This window comes from Varanus komodoensis, unplaced genomic scaffold (genome assembly GCF_004798865.1).
Source record: "Varanus komodoensis strain SLA01 unplaced genomic scaffold, ASM479886v1 scaffold8, whole genome shotgun sequence".
Lineage (NCBI taxonomy): Eukaryota > Metazoa > Chordata > Lepidosauria > Squamata > Varanidae > Varanus > Varanus komodoensis.
The window spans coordinates 722,239-748,263 of NW_025336481.1; the positions used below are offsets into that span (position 1 = coordinate 722,239).

A 26,025-nucleotide genomic window follows, 5' to 3' on the forward strand; every position below is an offset into this window, starting at 1 on the left:
TGCATGCTCAGAGATTCATTCTGGACCTTTGTGCATCTGGGAAATGCTTTGGCCAAGGAAGAACATTTTGCAAGAAGGGTCTGCGGCTCTGAATGTGCAAAGGGAAAACCCCAGCTCACCGCTCTGCCAAAATGACCGGAGGGACGGAGGTCAGGCAGGCATGCCCATAAGAAGCCCCCGGAGGCGCATACTCGACCGGGCTCAGCAAACCACTCCACGTGCTCAGATCTGTTCCGGGTGTTCTGTGCGTTGGGCAATAAAGAACGCAGTGCCAGGAAAAGGTCTGTGGCTTTGAATGTGCCAAGGTGGAGCCATCGGGGCTTTAACGAATGACGTTAAATAAAAACATTAAACAAACACACCTCGGCTCACGACAGCCGTGCCGAAGGCCCTTCCCGGGCACGGCTGCGCTGTGCGAGTGCAGGGAAATCTGGAGCGTGCCCTGGGCGTGCTCCCATTTGCACAGGCGGTGGGGCAGCGCACCTGCCCGCCAGCACCTCTCTACCTGCAGCCGTCACCGTTTCCACTGAAGTCAATGGTCTTCCGCGCACTGGTGCTTCCTGCTCTCTCCTGGTGGGGGGACGACCCCACACCATGCACCTGCGCAGGCTTGGGGACCGATGCAGCCCCCGCCCCGCTGAAATGGACCGGCACTTGGGCTCCAGCCCCCATAGCTTCCACCACCACCCCCCGCCCAGAACGTGGCCCAAGAGCTCCTCCAAACTCTCCGCCAGGGAATTCAGGCTTGCGATACACTTTCGGAAGCATGTTTATTCTCCCTCTCCAGACAGGCCCCGGTGCCTGCCCCCCACGTGGGAAAGGGAACCCCAGAGCGGGAAGGCCGGAAGAGCCCCGAGCCTCCGCCTGCGCGCCCGTGCTGGCCCCCCCCCCCGCCGGCCCCCGGCCCCTCGCCGGGCTGCCCGCTCACTCCTTGATGTACAGCGCGTGCTTGCGCATCATGTAGCTTTTCAGGGTGGGCTTGATGATGAGGCCCGTGAACGCCGACCACCGCCGCGTCCGCTTGGCCGTCCGCTGCTCCGCCGGGGCCGGCACCTGCTGCGACTCGGCCAGGATGTCCGGAACGTGGGGCTGGACCATCGGCTGCAAGTCCGTGTACTGGATGCAGTGATAGATGCGGGGCTGGCGGGGAGGGGGCGGCACAGGAAGCTTGTTCAGCAGACCCCCGCAGGCTCGGACTCCAGGCCCACCCACTCCGGGCCACGCCTCACGGTGGACCTCGCTGAGAAACGCTGGGAAGCCAGCAGAAGCAGGAGCGACGGAGGCGCAAGCTGCAAGCCGTCCGGGGATCTTGTAGAACAGGACGGCTTGCAAAAGCTTTCAATCAATCAATCAATCAATAACACGGGCAGCACTGCCTGCTGGCCCCTCGCCCTCAACAGGGCAGGTGCAAGCAGGGCCGCCAGCTGTCCTGGTACCACCCGGAGGGGCCACTTTCCGTGCCTCGCCATTCGTACCTATAAATGCACTTTGCACTAAGGTCTCGCAGCAGAGCCACGGCAGCCCGAGGCGAAGGCGACGTTGGACGGACTAACAAGGAAGCCGCTGGCATCCAAACGACCAAGCGGTAAGTGGCAGGCCGAGCAAACCGCGGCCGGCCGGGTCACGCTCCAGGGAAAGCCGGGTAAAGAGCCGCTTTACAGCCCCACAGGCCATGCCCCCCCCCCGGTTCAGTGCGAGGCGGCACGGAGCGTGAGCCTGCAGCAGGGAGTCCCCCAGAGCAATGGGGCAGGTTTTCCATTTCCCTTTTCTTTGGTAGGCGTGATGGCAAAGCCCGCCAGCCAGGCACAGCCGCGCCTGGAAGGAGCAGCGCATGCCTCTTCCCGGACGCCGCCGGCTGTGGCTCTGCTCCCCGACGACCGAGTCCAGCCGCATGCAAGGCCAGGCTAATGCCACGCACGGCCTGGTCAGCTTCCAGGTGGCTAGTTGGCGCAGGGGCGAGGGCAAAGCAGGTGAGGCCCGGAGCCCTCAGGGAGCAGCCGAACGCCGGACGCGGGTGGGCGAGGCCCTGTGCCGCTGCGGCCTCCGGGGAGCCAGCGCTCCCGCAGAAGGGTGGAAGAGCCGCACCCCCGGCTCTGCCTTGCTGGGGAGCCGGCTGGGCTCGCTTACCTGATCCCTGCAGCCCACGTAGGCCTTCATCTCCGGGAGCTGCTTCAGCAAGGGCCGCGGCACCTTCGGCTTGTAGGAGTGGCCCAGGATCTCGCTCGCCTGGACGCGCCGGGACACAGAACGAGGAGGCGGGTCGGGGCGCCGGGGATCTCCGTGGTCATGCCCTCCCGGTCTGCCCCTCCCCGCTGCCTGGAGGGGCCTTGCCAAGCGTGAGCGCAGAGGCGGGGAGCCTCCGCCCCAGAGCCAAATTGCTCCCCCCCCCCGGGGCCCCCCCCCCCCTTTCCCTCCGCGGGGGGCCAGCGGCCTTCCCCCCCCCCCCCCCATCCAAAGGGGCGCAGAGCCTCTTCTCAGGCACCGCTGCTGCAGGAGGTGCACTCGGCAAAACCGGCACCTTTGCACCTTTGCCGCTCAGCCCATCCCACGCGGCTTTGCCGCCCCCCCACCGAAAAGCGGCCCCCGTGCCTGAGAGAGGCCCGCTGGCTCTCTGCATTTTCATCCCTGCCAGGACCTGGGCGGCTGCAGGGCTCCCCCTGCTGGCCTAATGCCAGAATAGGCCCCGGTGGTTGCAGGACTGGCCCCAGACTCGGCTGCCACTGCCAGCCCTGCAAGAGCACCACCTGGGAGCCCCGGGGAAGAGCCCCTGCAGACGCGTGCTGGAGCTCTCCGGGGCGCCCGGATCCTGCCTGCCGCTGGCCCTGGCCCTGCCCCTGCTCCAGGGGGACCCCTGCCCTCGCGCGCTCCTCCTGGCTCCTGACCTCCGGCTCTGCCACCTGGGCCACACTTCCCTGTGGTCCCCGGCTGACCCTGGCGTGCTCTGGCAACAGCCTGGACCTGGCCGGGGACCAAAAGCGGGCTTCGGCCCTTCGGTTTACTGGCCGCGTCGTCTGGCCCCTGGGGCCTCTGCTCGGCCTCCTGGCAAGCGCAGGCTCGGCCGGGACGCAAGACCCTCGGGGCCAAGCCCACCCTTTGCTGGCCTCACTGGGAAGCGTGGCGGGCGGAGGAAGGCGCACGAGGATCGCTCCGTGGTCAGAGGGGCAGTTGTGCTCCTCAAAGGCCCCGTCCCGAACCGTGGAAGTGCCTCCAGACAGAGGCTCCAAGGACCTTTTCCTCCAGCAGATTTTGTTGGCAGTAACTCCCACCTCCCCCCATGCAAAAAGCAGTGGGAATGCGTGGGGGGGTTAACGGCGGAAGGCTGCAGCCTCGGAAGCCCTCCTGGCCTAGCCCCGGAGGAAGCTCAGGGCACGCGCCAGAGCCGCCGTGCCGGAAGGGGCCTCTGCGGAGACACCCCCCACCCCGGGCTGCGGGGGCCGGGGCTTCCGGGCCCACCTGCCGCTCCGCTCCGCCTCCCGATGGCAAAGTTGGGGGGCGCAGGTGCTCAGGGCCCCCGCCGCTCACCTGCTTCCCCGACTCCTCCCACTTCTGGAAGGCGGCCTCCACCTGCTCCTCGGAGAACTGGGCCATGCGCGTCTCCTTCTGGATCATCTCCTGCATGCGGCTGGCGGCGTCGCTGCTGAGGGACGAGCCCACGTGCAGGAAGTCCATCAGCAGGGACTGCTGCCGCTTCTGCTGGCTCAGCGTCTGGACGATGCTGCGGGTGCTCCTGGGGAGGGGGGCAGCGGGGGCGTCAGCGGGCCGGCAAGCCCCCCTCAAGAGGGCCACGACTGGGGGGGCCCACCGCCATTCACGGGTCGCCCTCGTGCTCGAGGGTCACACACTCCGCGCCCTTCCGCACCCGCAGGCCCTGCTGCCCGGACACGGCCACCTTCCTCTCCAGCCCCATTGCAGGCCTTGGCAGCGGGGCAGGAGCCCCCAGAGGGCCCAGGAGGCGGCCACCGGCCCCCTGCCCGGCCCAGCCCCGCACTTGCTCGCTCGGCCGGAAGAGGGAGCGCCGGCACGGCCATGAAACAACGGGCGGGCGGGCCGGCCGGCCCTCTGGGGCTGGGGGTACAAGGCCAGGCCTCTTCTGCCGCCGCCGGTCAGGAGGGGACATGCCCCTTCCACACGCCGGGGACGGGTGTCTCCCGCAGCCACGGGGCCGCCCTGCCACGAATTGCCTCGCCGGGAGAGGGGGGGCCGAGCAGGCAGGGGCAGCCCGGCCCCTCCGCAGGGGCAGCAGCGGAGAGCAAGGGGAGAGACAGAGGGTCTGGACAGTGGCGAGCCCCGATCCGGCGGGCTCGCCACGGGGGCTTCGGTGGCAGGGCTCAGCACCGTGGCGGCGGCAGGACGTGGGAACGCGGCGGCAGGCTCCCGGCCCGGGACTGGGAGCCCACGGGCCCCACGGCGGCGGTGCTCCCGCCCGAGCGCCCCTCGAGCCCAGGGGGAGGGCCTCCCCGCCGCCCCTGCCCCCTCCCGTACTCACTCCCAGTGCGGCTGCCGGCCCTCGTTCAGGACCTTCAGGGTGTGCAGCGAGCCCACCCGGCGGATCTCCTCCGGCGGCTCCGGAGGCTCCGGGGGCGGCACCCCCAGCCTCCACAGCGAGTGCCCGAACGTCCCTGTGGGGCGAGCCGGAAGCAGACCTCCAGCCCCGAGCTGCAGCGGCCCCCCCCCCGCCCCGTGGGCAGAATCTGCCCCTCGGCTTGTCGCTGGCCCGGCCCCGCGCACAAGGCTGAGCTTCACCCGCGCTTTGGGCACCCCACGCCAGGGGAGGGGGCTGCCAGTTTGCCCCAGCTGTAGAGCTCAGCTCTCCCTGGACTCAGCGCCCCCTTTAAAAGCAGGACTGGCCCTCCCACAGGCCACAACAATGGCCATTCTTTCAGGGGAGGCTGCGAAGTCCATGGGGCGCCCACACGGAAGGCCAGCCATGGCCTGGCGGGACTTCCTGTGATGAGGGAGCGGGGCCCCAGTGCTCCCCTTGCGCACTGGGCCATTTCCAGGCTAGCAAAAACTGCCCGAAGCGAAGAGAACGAGCGCGGGCTCCCCAGAATCCAAGGGAGCTCAGGCACTGCTGCTCCTCTCCAGCTTATCCGCACAACAACCCTGTGGGGCAGGCTAGGCTAGGCTAGGCTAGAGGCCTGTGACTGGCCCAGTCACCCAGCGAGCCGAACCCGGCTCTCCCGAGTCCCAGGCTGACACTCTACCCACTTCACCACACTGCCTCGCCCTACCGCGTGAGACTGACCTACGTGCCTTCCGGACAGCATCCAGAGCTTGATGGTGCAGTCGTGGCTGGAAGTGAGGATCACGCGGAACCTCTCCACATATTTGATGCTGACCACGTTCTTCAGGTGTCCCCTCCACGAGCTCAGGCAGACGGGGGGAACCAGGGAGGTCACCCGGCCGCCGTGCACCTGCAGAAGCAGCAGCCCATCCCACTCAGGGCGGAAGGTCGCCGGCGGGCACAGAAACGGGGGCCCTGGAGGGGGCGCTGCGCCCCTCCCTTGCAGCTGGAGTGCGCGGCCGCGGCAGCGTCCTGGGGGTGGGACGGCGTCAGGTTCCCGGGCCCTGGCCCACCTTCCTGGGGTCGTGAGCCTGACGGCCAGGTGAGCGTGCTGAGCATTTCCATGGCACTCACCAGAACCGAGACCGCCACGCAAGCGCACACGCTCGCGGCCTCTGTGTGTGCTGCTGCGCGGACACGGACGAAGGCTGGCGGCTTCCTCTCGGCTTGGCTCGCTTTCTAGAGCGCCTCAGCCTCAAGGGCCAAGTCCAGCCCTCCAGGGCTCCCAGAAGGACATGGAGATGCAAGGGCATGATTTCTGCACCAGGGCCAAATTTATGGCCAGGCCCAGGGCGACTCTGCCCAGATTCCAAATTAGCATCCGTGCGGCAATACTAGCGCAAGCGTTTTCCAAGCAGCTGCTGAGCCGATGGCTGGGACCAGACAAAGCGGCACGCCATGGTGGGTTTGGGGCGCTGTCTCAGCCCAGTCTTGGCACTTCACCATGGACACCTTGGTCTTTGGAATCCACGATAAGAAACAATGGTTTATTCCATGGCTTCTCTGTGCAACCGTGGCTAGCTGTGTGGCCTGAACCCAGGATCATGTTTTCCAAGGTCCCGGTGCGCAGGAGCCACTCCAGCCATCCAGCCTGTATGCATGGAACAATGAGGACGAGGCAGACAACACAGGAAAGAGTGGTGCACCATGGGACTGGAGTTCAGGTGCAGTGGCTGATGGGACACATGCCAACAGTGGGAGGAGGGAGGCCACTTGATGGTGTGACAGGTGGATCGCGGTGAGAATGAGAAGCTGGAAACTGCGGAAAGCACGCGGGGCTGCTTGCCGTGTTGTGTGAACGCAGCCAGCAGGCGCCCAGGCGGCCGCTCGCCTCTTCTGGAAGTCCGCTCATCTCGCCTGGAAGCCGCCCAAAGGCGGGGTGCCCGCAGCACTACTGACCTGCCTAGTGATTCCATGGTCCTGGAATTTTGCCGGAACTCTGCAGTACTCGGGGATCAAGTCATAGAAGTAGCTCCGCTCACGAGGGGCTTCGCTGCTGACATCCAACACAGAATCCTTTTCCTCCGCTGTTGTGCAGTAATTCATGATGTCCCAGATCTGGGGGGGGGGGGGGGGGGGGGGGGCGGGGAGAGCACTCAGAGGAGCCCGCCTGCCTTTCTGTTGATGCTGTCGCCACTGCCTTCTCCCAGAAAGCCTCAGGATGGCCAGTTACAGCCACTGGCCCAGGCCGCCCCCAACCTTTCAACCCTTAATGCTTGATCTTAGCGCTGAAGACAGAACGGTGCTGAGAAGGGCAGCGGATCGAGCGATCGACGCCACCCTTGGCTCGCAGCCCCTTCCCTTTCTCTGCGCGCAAACCCGGAGTGGGGCCAGGCGAGGCCAGAACGCCCAGCCAGCCGCTGCGCGGAAGCCAGCGCAAGGCGGAACGGGGCACCGACCTTGATGTAGCCTAAGGAATCTCCAGTGAAGAGGACCAACTCGCTGTCGTCCGTGGACATGGTGCAGACGACCACCGCGTCCCGGGCTCTCCCGTGGGCCCCGTGGAACTTGCCCATCATTCCGCCTTTGCTGCCGACCGCCCAGGCGTAGATGTACCCGTCGGCACAGCTGGTCAGCAGAATGGCGGTGTGGGGACCGCGCTCGCACGTGCTCAGGAAGAGGACCTGGAAAAGCCAAGAAGAACCTGTCCCGGGCAGGCCGAGAGAAACGCCCAGTAGGCCAGACAGCTGGTCCCAGGGCCAGCGACACATCGCCCGGGAACCAGCCAGCCAGAAGAGCCAGGGGCCCCTGAAGACCTGTTGCCCACCCCCGGGAAGAGAAGGGGCCAGGAGGAAGGTTGCTGGCCTGGCCATTTGCACAGGCTGACCAAAGGCTCCTAGGAAGGGCTGGGTAGGAGAGCAGATTCTGACATTGCCTGTGGATTGAATGGCAAACGCAGCCCCTCCCAGAAGGAATTAACCAGGGCTCTGCTGAGGCCTATCTGATGGACGAATGGGCCAGGCGTGGTCTCATTCAGGCTCTCCCTTTCCCAGCCAAGGTTTGCTCTCCTCCAGCCCCATGTTTTCCCACACACAGAAATGCCCACCCGCCTCAGCGCTTTCCAGGATGCATCCCTTGTGCTTGCGCTTGCGTATCCATTGCCGTATCCATTGCCACATGCACGCTTTGGCACATTTTTCAGAGATGTGCATTCCCCCCCCCCCCGTATTTTAAATTTTAAACATGTATTCAAATGCTTGGAGGGTTGGGGGAGGAGTTGGGGGTTAAAAATACATCAGAAATGCATGAATTTCTCACCACTGGGGCCGTTTATGCATCCAGGTCAGGGTTTGCTTCCAGGAGCTGGAAACTGGGTGTTCTTGCATAGAAATGCAAACCTGACACATTTCTCACCTGTCCTAATTCTCAGCAAAGATGGCCCTACGCAGAGGGCTTCCAAGGCGGAAGAGCAATGGAAATGTAACTGTAAAAAATGCATGTATGCCGAGCAAAGGCATTGGATGGCGGGGTGGGGAGGCCGTGAAAAAAGCAAAGATTCACAGCACATCTAGCATGAAGCTAAATACGGGGAAGCAACGCAAAAGCAGCTGAACACGGTTGCAGCTTATGGGAAATGTACGATCCAGTTCACTCTTCGAACCCAGTGCAGATTCCGGAAAAGAGGCTGCTAACCACACACCACAAGTGTCCTGTTCCTGCCACGGACTCCAGAAACCCTTTCCCAAAGGCCATCAGCTGCCCGTTTGCCTGCGAGGTCTCCCGTCAAGGCTGGGGAGAGGAAGCTCCCGCTGTCAAAGGCCCCCCGGGTGAGGTGCTCACTAGTCAATTGATTGAGCAGAGAAGAACGTTGATAGCAAAAGTCTTTGTAATTCATTCATTATTAAGGGAGTGACGGTCCAAAGACTGGAAAGAAAACTGTGCTGTCTTGAACTTGGGCTTTGAAACCCATGCAAAAGACATTTACATCCAGATGTTCTGGTTTAGATAGGACTATAAAGGGCAGCTCCAGAGCTGAGTGAGAATGGATAAGGGCTCAGCTGCAGACTGAGCCCTTTGCAGTAACTTCAACAAAAAAGTGGATCTTCAAAATCTGTGATTTCTATTCCCAGTGCAGGCTTGTATCTCTCTGCGAACTGAATATTCCCTTTCAGAGACGTAGGGGAAATGTTGCGCTTTCATTTACCAGACTGAATCACAAGGAGACGGGCATTTTTCTTCCTGGGTGGACACTCTGCTTTAGAGAATGGGGGCCTATGAACACTTTTCTGGTCCACTGCCGGAGAAGCCGAGGGGACCGCAGGGCGAGCCCAGGACTGCCCCCACCATGGGACCCCCTCCGCAGCACCGCCCCCAAGCCTTCGCCGCCCCCCCCCCAGAATCTGCCGCCCGAGGCAACGGCTCTGCTCTGCCTCAGGGTAGGGTCCACTCTAAGAAAAAGCTGGGGGGGGGGGGGCTGCTGTTTTTACTGCCTTGCAAGGTGGTGCTTAATTGGCTTTTGCCTGAGAAAGAAAGCGGTTAAAAGGTGATTGGCTTCTCCTCCCTTTCAGAGACAAGGCTTGAATGACGGAGGCAGCAGCATTTTCACCTGACCACCTCGCCCCGTTCAGCGCCACGCTGCAAAAGGTCGCGTGGGCACGGCCAGTTTGCTGCCAAAACGGACAACGAACTTCTCCGGCAGCCTAAAGCAGCCGGATTTCCCTCGTGCTGAAGGCAAAGCAGGCACTCTGCGGCCAGGGTACGGTTCGCTACTTGTGCAGAAGCCGAAAAAGGGGACCTCCTGCGAAGGCGGGCGAGATTCGGCTTTCCCGGCCCCGCAGGGCTCCTCGTTCTTTGCCTCGGGCAGAGTGCGGCCCGCGGAGCGAGGGACCGGCGGGTGCCACGAGTCCGGCTTTCCCGTGCTGCTTCCAAGCAGATCTAACGTCGCCAAACACAGGAACAAATGAGAGCGGCGCAGCTCCCTGGCCCACGTGCTCAGAGGCCGGACCTTGTCCCTCCCTGGGACTGAGGCCCGGGCGCAGGGCAGAGAGACCGGCGCCACTGACCTTCTCGACGGCCACCTGGCAGGCACGGACTTCCTCTTGCCAGCTGGGTGCCTCTTTCCTTGACACGTGGCTCTCAGCAACACCGAGGCCGTGGGAGAAGGTGCTGCTCTTGCTGCCCCCTTCGGAGCTCCACCCCACCTGCGAAGTCACGAGAAACGTGGCCGCTCCCCGTCTGGCCACAGGCGGTCCTGCAGGCTGCCTATCTCACCTGGGCGGCCCAACCCGGCCACCCGCGGAGGAGGTCCGCCTTTCTCTGGAGCCTCGGGAGAAACCGGTCCCCCCTTTTGCTCTCTGTGGTCAACGAGGGAGGGGGCACTTGAAATGAAAAAGCGGCTGGATGGCAGGGTTGAACCGTGCCCCCGTGCCCTCCCCCCCTACACACCGCGGTCTTCGGCTGGATGGAGCAGGGGCGCTGGGGCCAAACTCAACGAAAGCACCGGGACCTCCACCCGCAAGGCATTTAGGGTCGCAGATAACGGAGGGAGCGCGAGCAGAGGAAGACTTCTCGGGGTCCAGGCCATCTAGCCACCGGGGGCAATGGGTGCCGGGCTGGATGGACCCCCACTTGGGCCCCCAGGGCTCTTCTGCTCACCAGGGTGGGCCGCCTCACCCACCAGCCTAACCCAGTCCTCCGGGGCCCGACAACCGGGGTGCACCCCCTCCCCCTGCAGGCCAGCGCTGGGCGGTTTCCCTCCTCTGTGGCGTTCGCCCCCTGCACGAGGGTCCTGAGGCAGCGATCCCAGCGGGAAGAGCCGGCAGCTGGCCGGGCTGGAGTCCCCACCCCCCTCGCTGCCTTGGCACGCTTTGCCAGGGCCTTCTGGGAAAGGGAACTTGGCCCCACGTCCCGCCTCCGCCTGGTGCGCTGGGAGTGCAAGGGCAGAGCGGCCCCCTGCTCTGCCGCCGTCCCCTTCGAGGAGCAGCCCCCTCGGCTGGCCCCACTTCAGGGCTCCTGCGAGGGGGCGGAGGCAGCGGGCGCCCTGCCAAGCCGAGGGGTGGGAGGTTGCCGGGCTTGCCTTTGCCTGTTTCGCTCGGGGTGCACGAAGGGTCGGTTCCCCCACGAGGCGACCCCGAGTGGACGCACAATCCATGCAAATCGGCACGAAACAAGCGGCCCGCAGCCCATGCCACACGCCGGCGCAGAGCAAAGGCTGAGCCTATTCACGCAGGAGGGGCCTCCGTGGCTACGAGCCTGGCTGGCCACGGGCTTCCCCAGAGGCGGCATCCCTGCGTGCTCCAGTTGCTTTGGGGCTGGGCAGGAGGGGTCTGGCCCCCTCCCGCTGGAGGGCTCCGGGGCAGCTGCCCAGATCCAGCAGGGCTCTCATGTCCCCGGAACCCGAGCTCAGGCTCCCTGGCCTCCGCGCGGCGGCGCACACTGTACCTGGGGCGGCATGTCCCGGCTCCCGGGCAAGGCAGCCTCCGGCCTCCTGCCGTGCGACGAGGCCGCACTGGCGGGCCTGGGCAGGGGCGGGCACCCCGAGGGCAGCGCCGTCCTCGAGAAGGCCCAGCGCTTCTTCCCGCCCTCGCCCTGCGCGTCAGCTCCCTTCTTGAGATCCTCGTTCGGTGCGGGGCCTTCCACCTCCACAGAGAACACCTGGGAAAGGGGACACCTCCGTCTGCAGCAGCCCGGTCCACAGCATCCTCCCCATCCCTCCCCCCCTCCCTCCCAGCGGTGGCGCTCAGAGCATTCACTCAGGCAGCCCAGCAGAGCAAACCATCCAGCCTGCCCCAACACCTGCGCAAGGTCGTACCTGCTGGAGCACCACCTGTGTGGCAGCTTGCCCACCACGGAGAACATCTGGAGCAGTGTGCGACCTCTCAGGGGGCAGCAGGCAAGGGGGTGGGAGAGGGTGGCTGGCAAGAGCTGAGCAGGGCTGCCCCGGACGGGGCACCTGGGGCCATCGCTCGCGGGGGGGCCACCACAGCCTGCCAACGACTGGGTGGCACGTAAGGACCGCCAAGGAGGGGGTCTCACTTCAGAGCCCCGTGCAAACAGCTGAGCTCCGCTGGGGAGGGGGCCTCGGGGCGGTGGCTGAGCCTTCGGGGGACACGGGCCTTGGTGGGGGATCTGACCGAGAGACGCCCACACGGGGCTTCACGCGCATGAGGACAGTCTCCTGGGGGAGGAAGAGCGCTTCGGGGGCTGAGGGCGGGCGAGTCGGAGGGTGGGGCTCGTGGGGGTGCCACAGAGGATGGACGGGCGGAAGGAAGGTCTCCGACCCGCTCTTCATGCCCAGGGGCAGTGGTGGCCGCCATCTTGGATGGGCTTAAAAGGGCTGGGTGAATTCCTGGAGGAAAGAGCGGCCAGTGGCCCCCCGTCCCACGTCCCCAGGGTGTGCCTGCATCCCCCAGGGGCGGAACAGGCTGCTGCACTCCCACCCCCCCTGTGGGCTCTACCCTGGGGCAGCTTTGGCCACCCTGGGGCAGAATGCTGGACCAGAGGGGCCCCGGTCTGAGCCACCAGGGCAGGGACGCTGGGGCACGGGGTGGGGGGAGGAAGGGGGCAGTGTGTGCTTTGGCAATACGGCTGGCGGGGGGACGGGACCCAGGAGTGGCCGCAAACCGGTGCGGGGGTTTAAGGAAGGGGTCACACGATCCGAGCAACAGGAGAGGGGAATTAGTTTGCCATAAGAAGAGGCACAAAGGTCAGAGGATGAGGCTGGAGTGGAGAGCAGACAGAAACAGGGCAATTCACAGACTACTTGGAGGGAATACGAATTGCATATTGGAAAGGATAAACTGGGGTGACAAATCTGGCAAAGATTATTTCTGCTAACTCTCAGCACGTGAAAGAGGGACGTGCAATAGAGTGAGAATAGGCCAATACGGCTAAATTTGCGCACTACGTAAGACCAAAGAAGCCACCCTGGGGTATAATCGGTTTAACGAGAGCTGGCCAGTGCTTAGGGATTCAGGCAGGGTAACAAAGCTTGCCTGGTGAGAGGAAATGTTGACTGTTTCCCAGTTTTTATAGCAAAATCTGGAAGGACAAGTGGAACGATGCATTTAGCGGGCAGCAGGGGGTCCCTCGCACCGGTGCGCTGCCTCAAGGGACGCCACGGCCAGTGGATCTCCCCGCCACTCCGGGAGCAGCCCGTGAGGGGAAGTGCCCGGCAGGGCGGGCGATGCGCTGCTCCACAGAGAGGCTCGGCCCTGCTCTGGCCTCGCCCGGCGGCGCTGCACCCCGGGCCGCTTCCGGGGGAGGGCCGCACGGAGCGAGGCCGAGCGTACCCGCTTGGGAAGGAGCACCAGCGGGCTCTCAGAGGCGTTGAAGCGGCAGAAGGCCTGCCCGGAGCTGACGTTCCAGAGCACGATGTCCCCGTTGCAGGACGCGGTCACCAACAGCTTGCCACGGTAGCTGTCCATGCTCAGGATGTCGTCCGAGTGGTAGGTCTTCCAGTGCTTGCAGTCCACCAGCTTGTGCTCGTCCTTGGTGTCCCTGGGAGCAGGCGAGGCTGCCCGTCAGTGCCCGGCCGCGAGAGGAGCGGTGAGGACCGCGAGGTGCCGCCCCCTGCCCCCCAGACGGCGTGGGGGGCGGAAGCACAGCCCGTCCCTTCCCGTAGGACTCTCTTTTCCAGATCTCTTTGGCACGTTGGATCCCCTGTCTCAAAAGGCCAGGTAAAGCCGCCCACAGGGCAGAATCCATCGGAAGCGCACCCTGCGAGGGTCGCTTCGGCTCGCATGCGAGAACTTCCCAGTGGATCCGTCACTGGGAAACGAGGGGCCGCTTCCGGAATAAAGAAGGCACCAGGACGCCCAGCCACGGAACCGCCTCCCTTGCGCATCGTGGCCCCGAATTGCACATGCGCGCACTCCTGTGCCAGATGGGAGTGGAAACAAGCCCCCTTCTCCATTCCGATCAGCAAATCCTTGGTCTTTTTTCAAAGCCGTTCTCTGGTCCTTTGAACTGGGCTGAAGCTCGGACCGCGCGCATGCAAGGCCAGTGATCTGCTACCAAGCGGAAGCCCCCCCTCACCTAAACTGTGTCTCTCCCACCGCCGCCCCCCCCCATGGAATGGAAAGATTTGCAAGGGGCAGGGCTGAGCAGGGCGAACTGAGCCCGGTGCTTCCTACTTACAGGTAACATGTCACTCGCTTGCTCCACCCGGAGACATAAATTTTGTGGTTCAGGTACAGGATGCAGCTGATCTGTCCAAAGACACCAAAGCATCAGTGCAGAAAGTGTGTGCGTTACTCATGGCGACGATCCAGCGGCGACCAGAAACGCACACCCAAGCTGCGAGGCAGGCTGGGGTCCACGGGGTACTCTGCAGAATTTTGGAGGGCTGGGTCGGAAGCATTTTCTGACCCAAAGAGGACTTTCGCCACGGCCGGTCAGGCACGGACTGGCAGCCGAGCCCCCTGGGGGCTTCTCCCACCTGGAGAGGCTGGGGAGACTGTGGGGCGCAGGCTCTCCACTGAGCCACGTGGAAAGGCGTGCAACGCTCCCGGAGTCCCAGCGCCCCCACGGAGCCCCCTCCCCGCGGCGGAGGGCTGCCCTGCCCGCGCCCTGGCCCCCCGCTGGGCCGACCTCGTTCCTCCCCTCAAAGGGCAGCTCCATCAGGCAGGCGCCATTGTTGAAGTTCCACAGCTTGATGGACTCGTTCTTCAGGGCCGTGATCAGCCGCCTCTCCGGCGTATCGAAGGCCATGGCCGTGATCTCCACCGGGTTCTCACGGGAGGTGAAGAACTCCATCATCTTCTGCCCGGTCATGATGTCCCAGACACTGATGATGCCACTGTAGCAGCCACTCACGGCCTGTGGGGAAGCAGCAGGGAAAACGAGCATCGGGCACCAGTGCATCCCTGGGGTCGCCCCACGGGGCGCGTGCCTCCTCCCCCAGCTTTCTGGGGCAGTTTCCTGGGTCAGACCAACCCCCTCCCCCCTCCCTCCTGCAAGCAGGGCCAGCCTGCTGCAGACCCCAAAATCTGCATTTCTCTACCCCTTCCGGGCTCTCTCAGCTGAAGCAAAAGAAGCTACAGGAGAATTCACCCGGCTAATCGTGAGTAGTTGGAATTCTCCCTTCCCGGGAGCTGCTCAGCAGTCAGACCGAGACCCGGCCTGTGGAATCCTTCGTTCCTCTGCAGGGGCTCGGCAAGGCAAGGGCTCCTCCGGGTCCTGCCTCCCATGGAGACGCGCCCTGCCCCGAGAAGCTGCTTTGCAAGGTGCTCGCCCTGCACGATGCCCAGGCAGCAGGACTGGGAGCCGTTAAGCTGCAGCCTTCCAGCCCAGCTTTCCACTTGCCCAGCGGTTGACCGGCTGCCCCGCTGGGGAGCCCGAAGCAGTGTGGCCATTTTGCTCCTTCCAAACAGGCCAGGACAAAGCTGCAAGGACACCAAGCTGAGGGGATTTATTGTGATTAAGCTGGACAAGCGCGCCTGGCTTCACAGTACAAAGGAAGAGCGTTGCAGCGGGAGAGAACAAAAGGAAAACCATCAGAAGAACCGCCTTAAGGGAATGCAGCTTCATGAAAAGCAGCGGATGCCAAGCGAACGCCACTCCCGCTTCCAAAGGACACGGCGCAAGCAGGCCGCATTTTCCAGGTGTGTCCTCCCAGTTCCAGGGCCAATTACCTGCCGCACCTGATGTCTCAGCCAGTGCACCTTAGTAGCCTGGGATTCCTGACCTTCGGTCCACACACCTCCATCCCAGTTTGACGACTAATTTTTCCCCCAGAATTTAGAACTGCCGGATCCTCTGGTTCATCTCTGAGCCCTTCCGTCTGGGCAGTCCAGCTGCAGATTCCGGCCCCGGCCCTCAGAATCGGGGTCCACAACCTCTTTCAGAGGAAGAGCCAGTCATCGCTGGCCTATGCTCCCCAGCAGCTGGTGTGAGAGGAGCCGGCTGGTGCCAGAGGTCAGACTAGATGGCCTGGGAGACCCCTTCTGACTTGCTCTGTTTCTGTGTTCCTATGTAGCTGGCTTACTGGAGGTAGCATAGAGCCATCAGAACAAGTAAGGAAACTGGGAATTTGCCCACCCCCCATGTTAAGCCATTGAAATGGGGGGCCCTTGTTTCGCCTTGCAGAAGGTGAATTCCACAGTGAGACTCGGTCCTGTGTAAAGAAGGCCTTCCTTTCACCTCTCGCCCATCAGCATCATGGGAGTCATTTGGGTTCTAGAATTACAGGAGAGGGAAGAAACCATGAATAGGACCAGGTTCCACAGCTGCGGTGCCACCACCGAGAAGGCCCTTCCCTGGGCAGCCACCCTTCTGGGCGCTTTCAAAGACGGCTCTGAGAGACCTTGGCAGACTTTGCCAAAGCCTTTGGGAAGACTGTGTAAACAACCATGCCGACCAGGTCGCCCTGTCCACGTGCTCATGGATCCCCTCAAATCCGCAAAGCGGGACTCGGACTCACCGGGTGCCAGTGAGCTAGCAGGATGCTTCATGGGATATCGAACACCAGCTGGCCATTTCCAAACATTCCTGCGCTTGATGCTTTGAAACACTGACCGGCCTGCACAGCAGCGCCCGCCCTGGAGTCCACCCAGCTGCGCGCGAGCTGGTCCTTCGCCTCACCTGCTTGAAGTTCTTGTTGTACAGAGCACAGCACACCGGCTGCTCGTGGGACTTGATTTCTGCTTCGGAAAGTTCTGCTCCGAAAAACAAACCGAGCTGCGGAAAAACGACACCGAAGAGCACAGGAGGCGGAGGTGAACTCCTCACAAAGGAACCGATCACGCACCGAAAGGCATCGCAGGACTTCTGGGCAGAGCGGGGAAGGGACCGCCTCGGCCAACAGCCCTCGACGCCTCCTCAGCAAGCATGTGCTGAGCAACGCGCGTGCTGCAGGAATCAGGGCCGAAACTCCCAAAACTCCACCCCAAGATGGTGCCGATAAGTCATCCTTCGCCAGACTTGTGATTTCATGCTTCTGTGTGGCCGTACTAATTGTTCCCTACATATTTTTGTAGGCCCGGCACGGTGCGACGGCGGAAGAACGGGGTGGGGCTGAGAAGACGGCATCCTGTTGCTATTGCAGCTGGCCAGCTGCTCCCAGCACCATTCCTTGGCAGACCCGTGGGCCGTCAGTGCTCAGGACCCAAAACATCCACACGCAGCCACCTGTGTGTGGCCTTCGTGGCCTGATACCCCTCCCTCTGGTGCTTTTCCCGAGCTTGCTGGCCCTGCTATATTCCTCCCTGTTCTGCGATGCCTTGTATAGTACTGGCTTCTGCATACTTAATGCTGTGCTATTCTTTTGATTCTCTTTTAATTAACTTAAGACCTACAGCCAAAGGGCAGCATCTTAAGTCCTTCATACACAAACTACGCAAGCCGCAAAAGCTCCCTGAAGAGGGATATTACGTTGCGTTGACATGATTGCACGTACAGGACAGATCTGTTGGGAAGCCCATCCTTTCAAAACGCATTTTGATCCGCTCGGTGGAACGGCTCTGCGGCGGCCCATTTCAGCGAACGGGCCACAAACAGCGTGCCACGAGGCCGGCATGCGCCGAGCGCGAGGGGGCTTCTCCTGCCCCGTGCACACGAGTGCGACGCCCCCCGTCCCCAAGCCCCGCTCACCGTGTACGTGGCGCAGACCAGGAGGTTGCTGGCCTGGTGGTAGAAGGCCGCCGAGATGGGGAAGTTGCCCAGCGGGACGTTCCTGCCGTGAATCGACTGCACGCAGAAGTGGTCCAGCAGGTCCCAGACGCGGATGTTCTGGGGGCGGCAGGGGGGCGGCGAGGGAGCTGAGGGCCTGCCGCGTCGGTGGCCCCCGGGACCAGCAGCCGGCACGGCCCTCTCCCTTGCTGGCACCAGCCCGGCAGCAAAGCAAGCAGGCGTGTACCCAGCCCTGGGCGCGTGCGGCCAGAACCCAGCCGTGCTCGGGGCGGACGGGAAGCCTGCGCTCGCCGGTGGGCCAGCAGCTCCGAGCCAGGAGGGACCCCCGCCAGCCAGGCCCCGCCCCCCCCGCCCCGCCGCTCCCTACTTTGTCCTTCGAGATGCTGACGATCGTGTTCCTCTGCTCGTTGATCATGATGTGGGTGACGGCGGTGGCGTGGCCCTTCATGTGCGTGATGGGGCTGCTGGTGACGTACGGGTTCCACACGCGGATCAGCGGCTCGTATCCCCCCGTCACTGGTGGGAAAGAGGGGAGGCGGCCAGGATGATGACCGCCGAGGAAGCGCGCCTCCGCGCCACTGGCGCAGCCTCCGCCCGCGTGCACATTCGCTTGGGCATCCGCGTTCCGCTGCTCCGCAAATCCCCTCGGCATGGCCGGCCCAGCAGCGGGAGAAGCCAGCGGGGCTGACGCAGGCCAAACCCGAGATGGGTGGGCTCCACCGAGGAGGCTCAGCCTGAGACCCTCATTCACAGGGCCCCCGTAAGCCAGAGGCAGTGCGACAGCACACCACAGCCACAACTAGCACCAGACCCAGCGCCCGGTGAGGCTCCCTGGGAAGGGTATTCCAGATGCGGGCCGTTCGGCCAGCCTGACTGGGGCCGAAGGGTTCCAAACATGCGGACAGAAGGCCCCAGGTGTGTGTGGGGGGGTGCTGCCTGGAGGTGCCCTGGAAGTCCCAAGCTCTGTAGGGCTTCAAGGTCGACACACCTTGGATTGGGCCCAAAAGCAGGCTGGGAGCAAGCGCGGCTCTTTTTCACGCCCTGTCCCAGCTGCAAAAATCCAAGCCGGGATGTCACGGAGCAGGGAGATCTCTTCATGTCAAGCCCTTTCCGTCCAGGAGAGGCCGCAGCCACTGGAAGGGGCATCGTGCCATCAGGGGCCCTGGGCTCCCACGGACGGGCAGGTCCAACCAGCCCGGCCACTGGCGGAAGGGGCAGCCTTTCCCATGCAGGCCGCACCTCTCCGCCTGGCACGGCTGAGCCGGCCGCGGCCGCAGCTCCATACCCTCCAGACCGAGCGCCAGCCCGTCCGGCCCAGGCAGCGCTCATCAGCCCCAGGCCCGGCCCCCGGGAGCAGCAGCCGGGCCTGAGCGCAGCGGGGCGGAGAGACGCTTCTGCCAGATGCCACACGGGCAGCGCCGGGCACTGCCCAGCCCGTTCCGGGAACATCGCTGCCCTCCTTCCCCACAGACCTCCCACCTGCGCAGCCCCAGAACACGTACCGAGGATGTTCAGTTCCGAGGAGTAGTCGAAGCAGAGGATGCCTTTCCGCAGGACAATCTGAGCTGACCTGGGACAGACAGACAGACAGACGGGCAGAGGGGAGAGAAGCCCCCGGGGCATTGGCGGCAGCTGCCGGGCACTTTGCTCCTGCACTAAACCCATTCAGTCCTTCACTCATCGAATCAAAGCCATTTTGGGGTGAGGAGAAGCAGCAAAGCCCGGCAGTTAACTCGCACCCCACAAAATGCCCGTTTCCTCCTGAGCGCTCCATTCTCTTTCTCTTTAACAAAGCAAGCAGCGAGCAGACTTTGTGGCATTTGCAAAAAGCGTCACCTCTTGCAGAGCCACCCCCGGAAAAGTCGGTGAGCATCTCGGCGTCACAGCACCCGATCCGAATCCCGGCAGGAAGGCACGGGCGGGCGGCGTGTGCGCCCAACGCCATGCGCCTCATGGGGCCACCTTTTGCCCAGGGAACTCCGGCCACCCCAAGTTCACGCCGAGTCCTCCCGTGGTGCCCGTGACCAGACTCCCGCGTTCTGCCACTTCTCAGGAGGCCATCTGGGGCTGGGCCTCAGGGGCCTGCCGGTTCGGTCTCCTTCCTGACCCCTGGGAGGAAAAGCCCGCTGCGCCCACAGGTCTTTGCTGCCGGAGTGCGAATGGCTTCACTGGGCTTGGGCGGCACCAGCAGCATCCACAGCAGGCGTGGGGAGAAGCCTCACCCTCCACCAGCGGAACTTTCTGGAAATCACCCCCTTTCTGCTGCCTCCACCGTCGCCCCCCTCAGAGCGGCACAGCTAAGCGGGACCCCTGCCAAGCCCCTGCTTCGAGAGCCTTCCATTCAGCGGCCCCTTTGTCCCCTTTGGGACCCCCACTTTTCTGCAGTGCCCCCCCCCCAGCTCCCTGGCTCCGTTCTTCCCCCGTGTGCCAAGAGTCTGTGTGGACTGGGGCGTGGGAAGCGGGAAGAGCACAGGGAGGGCGGAAGCTGCCATGTATGGGGCCGGCCCCTGGTGTGCCTGGCCAGCATTGCCGGCCCCGTGGGCCCCTGGGGATCCAGTCTGGACCTCCCCGAGCCCCTTCCAGCTTCCCCATGCAGAGTCACCAGGAGAGGTTAGGGGCCGGCGGCAACGGTCTCGCGCGCCTCCGCCAGCCGCCCCTGTCTTTGGCCTACCAGCCCCCCGCCCTCTCTAGACCGGGCACGCACTGCAGAGGGCCTCTCCCCAAAGCCTTCCCCAGGTCTTCCTCCATTTTTGCGGAGGATTTTAAAGCAAGGCCAGCCGCGTTCTGCCTTTTAAGCTGCAGCAAACAGAACGCAAGCCCCGCGCACGGCCACGACGCAGCGACAGCACCCTGTGGCCTTGTGCTTGGTCAAGAGCACCTGCAGAAAGGCTGAGAAATGCAAACAGTCCGAGGAGACGCTTTCCTGCCTCAAACAGAACGGAAGCGGCCTCAGCGGAGCCGCAGGTTCGGCCCCCTCATGGGGAAAAGCCTGAAGACGCCAAGCTCCGGGACACGTCCATGCTCCACCTTTAAAAGGCCCCTCTGAGCATCAATGCTGCAAGCCCGCAGCTGCACTTTCAGGCACGCGCACATGATGACTGGCATGCTTGGAAAGATCCGTCCAAAATTCAAAAGACTGAAGAGCACCCAACATGCCGAATTACTTAGCACCGAGCAAGCAGAAGCGCCAGAGCCGCGAGTCCCGGCATCTGTGCAAGCAGCTAGTTGCAGGAGCTTGTGGTTTGCAGCTAGCGATGCATTGCATCCCATGTCCTGTGCAATGTGCCATCTAAAATGCACGGATGGAAGCACACGGAGGGCCTATTTAATTTATGCTCCACCCTGGGCTGGTTTTTTAGCGCACTCTGCCGGTAATGTGTGCCGAGACGTTTATTCGATCTAAGGAAATGGACTGGGTCAATTTCGTTTGCTGCATTTTTGGTCGTATTTTATTGTTTTAATTTGTTGCAAGAACGTCCTGGGAACCTTTCTAGACAAGGCAGCAGAAAAAATATTTTAAACGGAATGTAGCCCAACGCTGCCCTCTGCTGCCCACACGCTGAACTGCCAGCGTGAATTCTCCACAAATAAGATTCAGGTTACACAACGGACCCCGGAGTGCTTGATCTACACTATTTTTGTTCCCGCTGACGCACCCCCAGAAAGCCCGGCGGACCTGCAGAAGCAGTCAGGAAATCCATTTCAGCGTGTCTTACTGTCATTGTTCTTGAACAGGTTTTTTTGTAATTATACCCTGTGTAATTTTATACATTTTTGCTTTGTCCTCTTTTTGAACTGCTTCTGGCTATTTGGTGGCATTGAATGAAGCGCATGCAAGGAAATGGCGCCTTCAAATCCACTCGACGGTGCAGGGTCAAAAACGGGGTGGGGGCTCAAGAGTCCTTAGCAACAGGGACCTGTGAGTTTGTGCTGGGTGTGCTTGAGACCCCCCCCCAAATCCCAGGGATATTGCTGCAAAAAGCAGGGTCTCGAGCCCCTTCCCGCAAGCTGTGATTCCACAGGAAGTGGCTTTCGAAACACCTGCCCCCCCCCATTTGAAAGGTGTGAAATGCTTCAGAGGAAGGGCGAGGGAAGGGGAGAGGGTGCGGGTAGACTGGGCCCCCCAGCACCCCCCCCACCCTGTGCAACCCATTCTTGCTCTCGTGTAACTGCAATCGCCCACTGTGCACAAAGTTAGCAATATCCCTCTTTTAGGCACTGATTTTTGCAAAAACTATCATGCAAAATCTGGCCGCAGGGAGCCAAAAACCGGGCGGCACGAGGGCAGGGAGGGAGCAGAGCCATTCCGCTCCGGCAAGCCCCCTCGGCTCCCACGGGAGGACGCGCCGGAGGAGGCGGTCGCAGCGCCGCGAGGCACCAGGCCCAGGACAGCCGGCCCATGTGGCTTGGCCTGAGGCACCGTGTGGGTCCCTGTGTTGAGAGAACCCGCAGCTCTCGAATCTGACGACCCCCTCGAGGCAGCAAGCTTGCTTTGTGACGATTTGTAGTTACTAAACCCTCAGAGAAGGGGTCAAAGGGCCAGGGCAAGTGCCTACGGTCTTTACGACACCCTTGCAAAGTAGGACGGCCGCATGATTCCCCTACTGCGCATGCAGGGAGGGCTGAAGCTTGCCAAGGGCCATGAGGTGAGACTCAGATTGCAGGCTGCCTGAACTGGGGTCGAAAGGATGACAAGATCAACAGCCGGCAGGCATCTGTGAGGAGGCGATTGCATGGACGAGGGGCCGATGCAGAGGAAGCCCTCCCCGGCTGCTGCCCAGAGTGGCACCAGTGAGAAGGCCCGGGTGTCAGTGGAGCTGGGAGGTGCTGCCCCCGTCTGGGAGGCGGATTTATTCCCGCTTGCCTGGACAAGGTTTTGTTCTGCTTATGGCTCGCTGTCTGGGGAAGTCCAGGAAGAGTTTCCACTGTTTCCCTTCCCTGGCCAAAACTGGAATGGAGCGGAAGCTGGATGCTCCTCAAGCAAGGAGCAACACGGGCCGAGCTGAGGGCTTGCAGGCGCCAAAGGCGCTTTCTAAAACTGGAGGCGAAAACCGAGAGAGGCCGGCCGTGCGTCCCCTCCACTTTTGCACAGGTAAAGGTGTGCGAGGCTGCAACGGGGGGCAGGGAGGGGCTCTTGGAAGGGGCGCCCAAGCCACCTCCTCCGGGCCGGGAGAAGTCGCTTCCCGCTCCTTCCTGGAGGGTCCGCATTCGGGGGCAGCGCACGTGCCAGTTGCCACGAGCCAGCAGTGGGCGCAGGACGCACGTCCTGGCCTTCCTCACGGGGACGTGGCTCCCAGATGGTGCACAACGCCCCGCAGGCGGCTGTGCTGGTGGGAGAGCTCATGCTGCCAGGCGAAGGGCAAAGGGCCAGGCTGGCGCCCTGCCCATAACTCGGGGGGGGGGTGCCGGGGCAGGCCAGGGCAGGGGTGGCACATCTCACGCCTCCGGGCCTCTTCCAGGCGTTTCTGCGAGAGCCTGGCCACCGTGGCGAAAAGGCCAGTGGTTGGCCCGGCGCCACATGCTCTCCGTGCGCCCCCGCGCTCACTGCAGGATGCCGGGACAGCTGCCGGCTGGCTCTGAAGAGGGGACGAGAGAGCCCCCCCCCCCCTCGCCCCAGGGGCCGGGAGGGGGGGAAGGGGGGGGGGGGGGGAGGCAACGGGCAGTGACAGCTGGAGGGCAAGGAAAGGCACGGAGGGAGCGAGAAACCGATCCTCTGGCTGCACGGGCGGGGGGTGAAAATAAAGCCCCCGTCCGTCCTCCAGGCAACTTGCTGCGGGTCAAGCCCAGGCAAGGGCACCCTGGGAGCCCCCTTCCCCCCGCTCCTGCCTGCCGTGCTCGGCATCAGCTCTCCGGCAGAGACGGGCCGGGTGCAGGACGGAGGAGGCCACTGGCCGACCCGTCCGGGGCCTCTTGTGTGAACGCAGCACAGCTGCACAGAGAACCCGGGCCGAGCCGTGGCCGCCGTGCACCCCGGCTGCTGCACCGCGCAATTAGCGCCCCGAGTGCGGCGGGAGGAGCGGCGTTTATGCCTGGCGCTGGGAGCCAGCTCCTTCCCACGCACGGCCCAGGCAAGGTCTCCCGCTTTCCGGCTGCCACAGAAGGAGCGCGGCACACGCCTCCTGCGCAGGCACCGGACTTCGCAGAAGCTGCCGAACGGGCCGGGAAACCGTTGTGCGCTCCTGGCCTGTGCCAACGGCCTCGCCGGACCTTCCCCAGTTTGACCCGCATGGATCCTCCCGACCAATTTGCCCCCGCACCCAACCCTCTTGCGGAGCAGCCGGGACGCCTGAGCCCCCCCGCCGGGCGCTCCCTCCCTCCGGCGGCGTGCGGACAGGGCTCTTACTGGGTCTTGCCGACGTTGTGCAGGGGCAGCGACGTCAGCGCCATGGCAGTCTTGTCAGCCGGCGTGCAGGAGGCGACCAGGTTGAGCTGGGGGATGTACATGATCTGCTGGCACCAGTCGCCATGCAAGGCCTGTGCGGGGGAAGAACACGTGGCGGGACGAGGGCAGGAGCGCGGCAGGTGGGCAGGAGCGGCGTGGGCTCGTGCGCCACGCACACACCTGATCCTTTGCGCTGGCCTGCTCTCAGCCCCTGACACTCGGCCTCGGGCGCAAGCCCAGCCCCTGCAGGGCCTGTCTCCAGAGGCAGCAGCCTCTTTCCGGACTCTCGGGGGAAAAGCACCAGCCGCCTCTAACCAAAACCAAGATCGCTGCCTAAAATCAGCCCTGAACGTCTCAGATGTGACCAGCGCCCCGTTTCTCCTCGTTCCCCTGCTCTGCTTCCTCCAGGACGGGCTGCTTTGGCCAGGGCAAAAGGCAGGTCTCCAGGAGGTCAGCCATGGCTTCCCAGGCCCAGAAGCCCAGCTGTTGCTGTCAGGCATGTGCGGTCTCTGCCAGCCCCTCCTCGGCTGGTCTGCACGGTGGGGCCACCAAGGCACAAAACGAAGCGAGGAAGCGGCCTTCTGACCCCGAGCCAGCCGCCCAGGCCTGCCGGGCTGAATATCAGGCACGCTCCGTCCCGAGCCGATGCTGGGTTGCCCAAACATGAGGTGGTCTATGGGGCCAGGGAGCAAACCTACCCAGGAGAGTGGTTCCGCATCAGCTCCGGCTGCCGCCTTGAAGCAGAGCCTGCAAAACGGCCTTCTCAGCCACAAGAGGAGCTGCCAGACCCTTCAGGACTCCCGTCTCTCCCGCAGCCCCTTGGCTCTTACACCAAAGAGCTCTGCAGGCCCCCAAAGCGCGCACCATCCGTTGCAGGCCTTGGTTGGTCCTAAGAGAGATACTCCCCACCTGCAGCGACTTTTGGCCCTAGATTCCAGACTGAGGAGCTTGTGGAGGCTGCGTTTCGTTTGGCCTGGACCGCCCAAGACCAGATTTAAGTAAATGCCAATCGTTTAAAACTGGGAGTGGGGACCTAAGCGGGGAATCAAGTCAACCCCCTTCTGCCGCTGCTCCCCTCGGTCCATGTCCTCACAGGTGCACGTGATTTACGGTGGCCAGAATCAGGGACGCAAGGTGACTGGAGGCGCCCAGGGCCCAGCTGGACCTCGCCATCCTGCTGCATCCCTGGCTTTACGTGCCGGGGCAGAGCAGGGCCCCGAAAGACTCCGTCACGGCTCTGGGCCAGGCAGGAGGACTCACAGGCACGGTGAAGTTCTTGTACGACGGGGTCTTCGCTTTCATGAGGATTTGCACGGGCACCCTCGCCAAGCCTCCTGTGGGGAAGAGCGCCAGGCAGCCGCGTGTGGGCAGGAGTCCTCCGGGCGATGTCCCAGGGGCCGGCGCTGCCCTCCAAGATGCCCCCCAGGTGCGCACCAGCATTTATGGGGCACAGTGGGGGGCCAGGCTGACTTTGAACCCAGGGTGCCTTATAAACCCCTGGGACTTTGAACCCCTGGGTATAAACCCCTGGGTAAACCCCAGAGCAAGCCATGGGTATTAACCGCGTGGTTTTTACCACGTCTCACGTCCTCTGAAGGCTACTTCACCCACAGACAACCCCTGCCCCCAGGCCCTGAGCAGGAAATGGCCATGACAAAATCGTGTCAGAGGCAAGCAGGGGAGGAGAGAGGGCTGGGCACTGGCTGGAGGAGAGAGCCATGCCCCCCTTCCCTCCAGGCTCCGAGGAGACGGGGTGGCACAGGGTCTGCAGCTTGCTTGGGAGAGACCTTGACCCCCCTCCTTCCCAGTGCCATCAAGCAGTACATGAGTGAAGACCGCAGCGCAAGCGCCAATGCAACGCAAGGCCAGAGGCAGACCCAGGCACACGGCAGGTAAAGGTGTGCCGGCATAGCAAGCCTCCCGACACCTGGGGGAGGTGTCCAGAGAGAGGTCCGCCCGGGGCAGCCCAGCAACTCCCCTCCCCATAGGGCTGCCCCGCACCGGCCCAAGGCTCACCGATGTAGCCACGAATATTGAAGAGCCCGTTCATCACAACGTCCGTGGAGGTGAAAATCAAGATGTTCCCCTTCACGTCTCCAACACAGAAGACGCCTCTGCATCCATCTGTCCTGGTTCAGGCAAGGAGAGAGGAAGTGGCAGGCCCTGTGGGGCAGGCCAGGACAGAAGAGGCCGGCCAGGAAGCTGGTGGGCCGCAAGCGCGGCTGGGCCACGCTCCAGAAGGGCGCCGCTGCCAGGACCCACATCCCCTGACGCCTCTGCGCACCTTCCCGGTGTTCTGGGAAGCTTCTTCGGAAAGCTGCTCGCTGCAAAGCCGCAGCCCACAGCCCTAGTGGCCAAGTGGGCCAGGGAGGGGCCAGCCAGCTGCCAAGGGAAATGGGGGGCCGGGCCGGGCCGGGCCAGACGGCGCCTCTTCGGGAGCACACGCTTGGGCTCTCCTTAGGTGCTGGAAATACTGGCCACCCACCCACTGAGCAAGCCATGGGCAGAG

General features: G+C 63.4%; 1 protein-coding gene across 1 annotated transcript in view; it reads right to left on the reverse strand.

The window, feature by feature from the left end:
- Positions 1-771: 771 nt before the first annotated feature.
- The window catches only part of EFCAB8 (EF-hand calcium binding domain 8), a 36,874-nt gene continuing 11,620 nt past the window's right edge, over positions 772-26,025 (reverse strand). The window contains exons 8-26 of the mRNA XM_044455114.1: positions 25,533-25,645; positions 24,777-24,850; positions 23,478-23,608; positions 18,637-18,704; positions 17,502-17,650; positions 17,096-17,233; positions 16,088-16,183; positions 14,096-14,323; positions 13,643-13,713; positions 12,580-13,003; positions 10,946-11,158; positions 9,568-9,705; positions 6,964-7,470; positions 6,464-6,622; positions 5,246-5,414; positions 4,487-4,619; positions 3,523-3,727; positions 2,128-2,226; positions 772-1,140 (exon numbers count right to left, since the gene is read on the reverse strand). Coding sequence (XP_044311049.1) covers positions 925-1,140; positions 2,128-2,226; positions 3,523-3,727; positions 4,487-4,619; positions 5,246-5,414; positions 6,464-6,622; positions 6,964-7,470; positions 9,568-9,705; positions 10,946-11,158; positions 12,580-13,003; positions 13,643-13,713; positions 14,096-14,323; positions 16,088-16,183; positions 17,096-17,233; positions 17,502-17,650; positions 18,637-18,704; positions 23,478-23,608; positions 24,777-24,850; positions 25,533-25,645 — 3,331 coding nt within the window. The 3' untranslated portion in view covers positions 772-924. The remainder of the gene's footprint in view (positions 1,141-2,127; positions 2,227-3,522; positions 3,728-4,486; positions 4,620-5,245; positions 5,415-6,463; positions 6,623-6,963; positions 7,471-9,567; positions 9,706-10,945; positions 11,159-12,579; positions 13,004-13,642; positions 13,714-14,095; positions 14,324-16,087; positions 16,184-17,095; positions 17,234-17,501; positions 17,651-18,636; positions 18,705-23,477; positions 23,609-24,776; positions 24,851-25,532; positions 25,646-26,025) is intronic.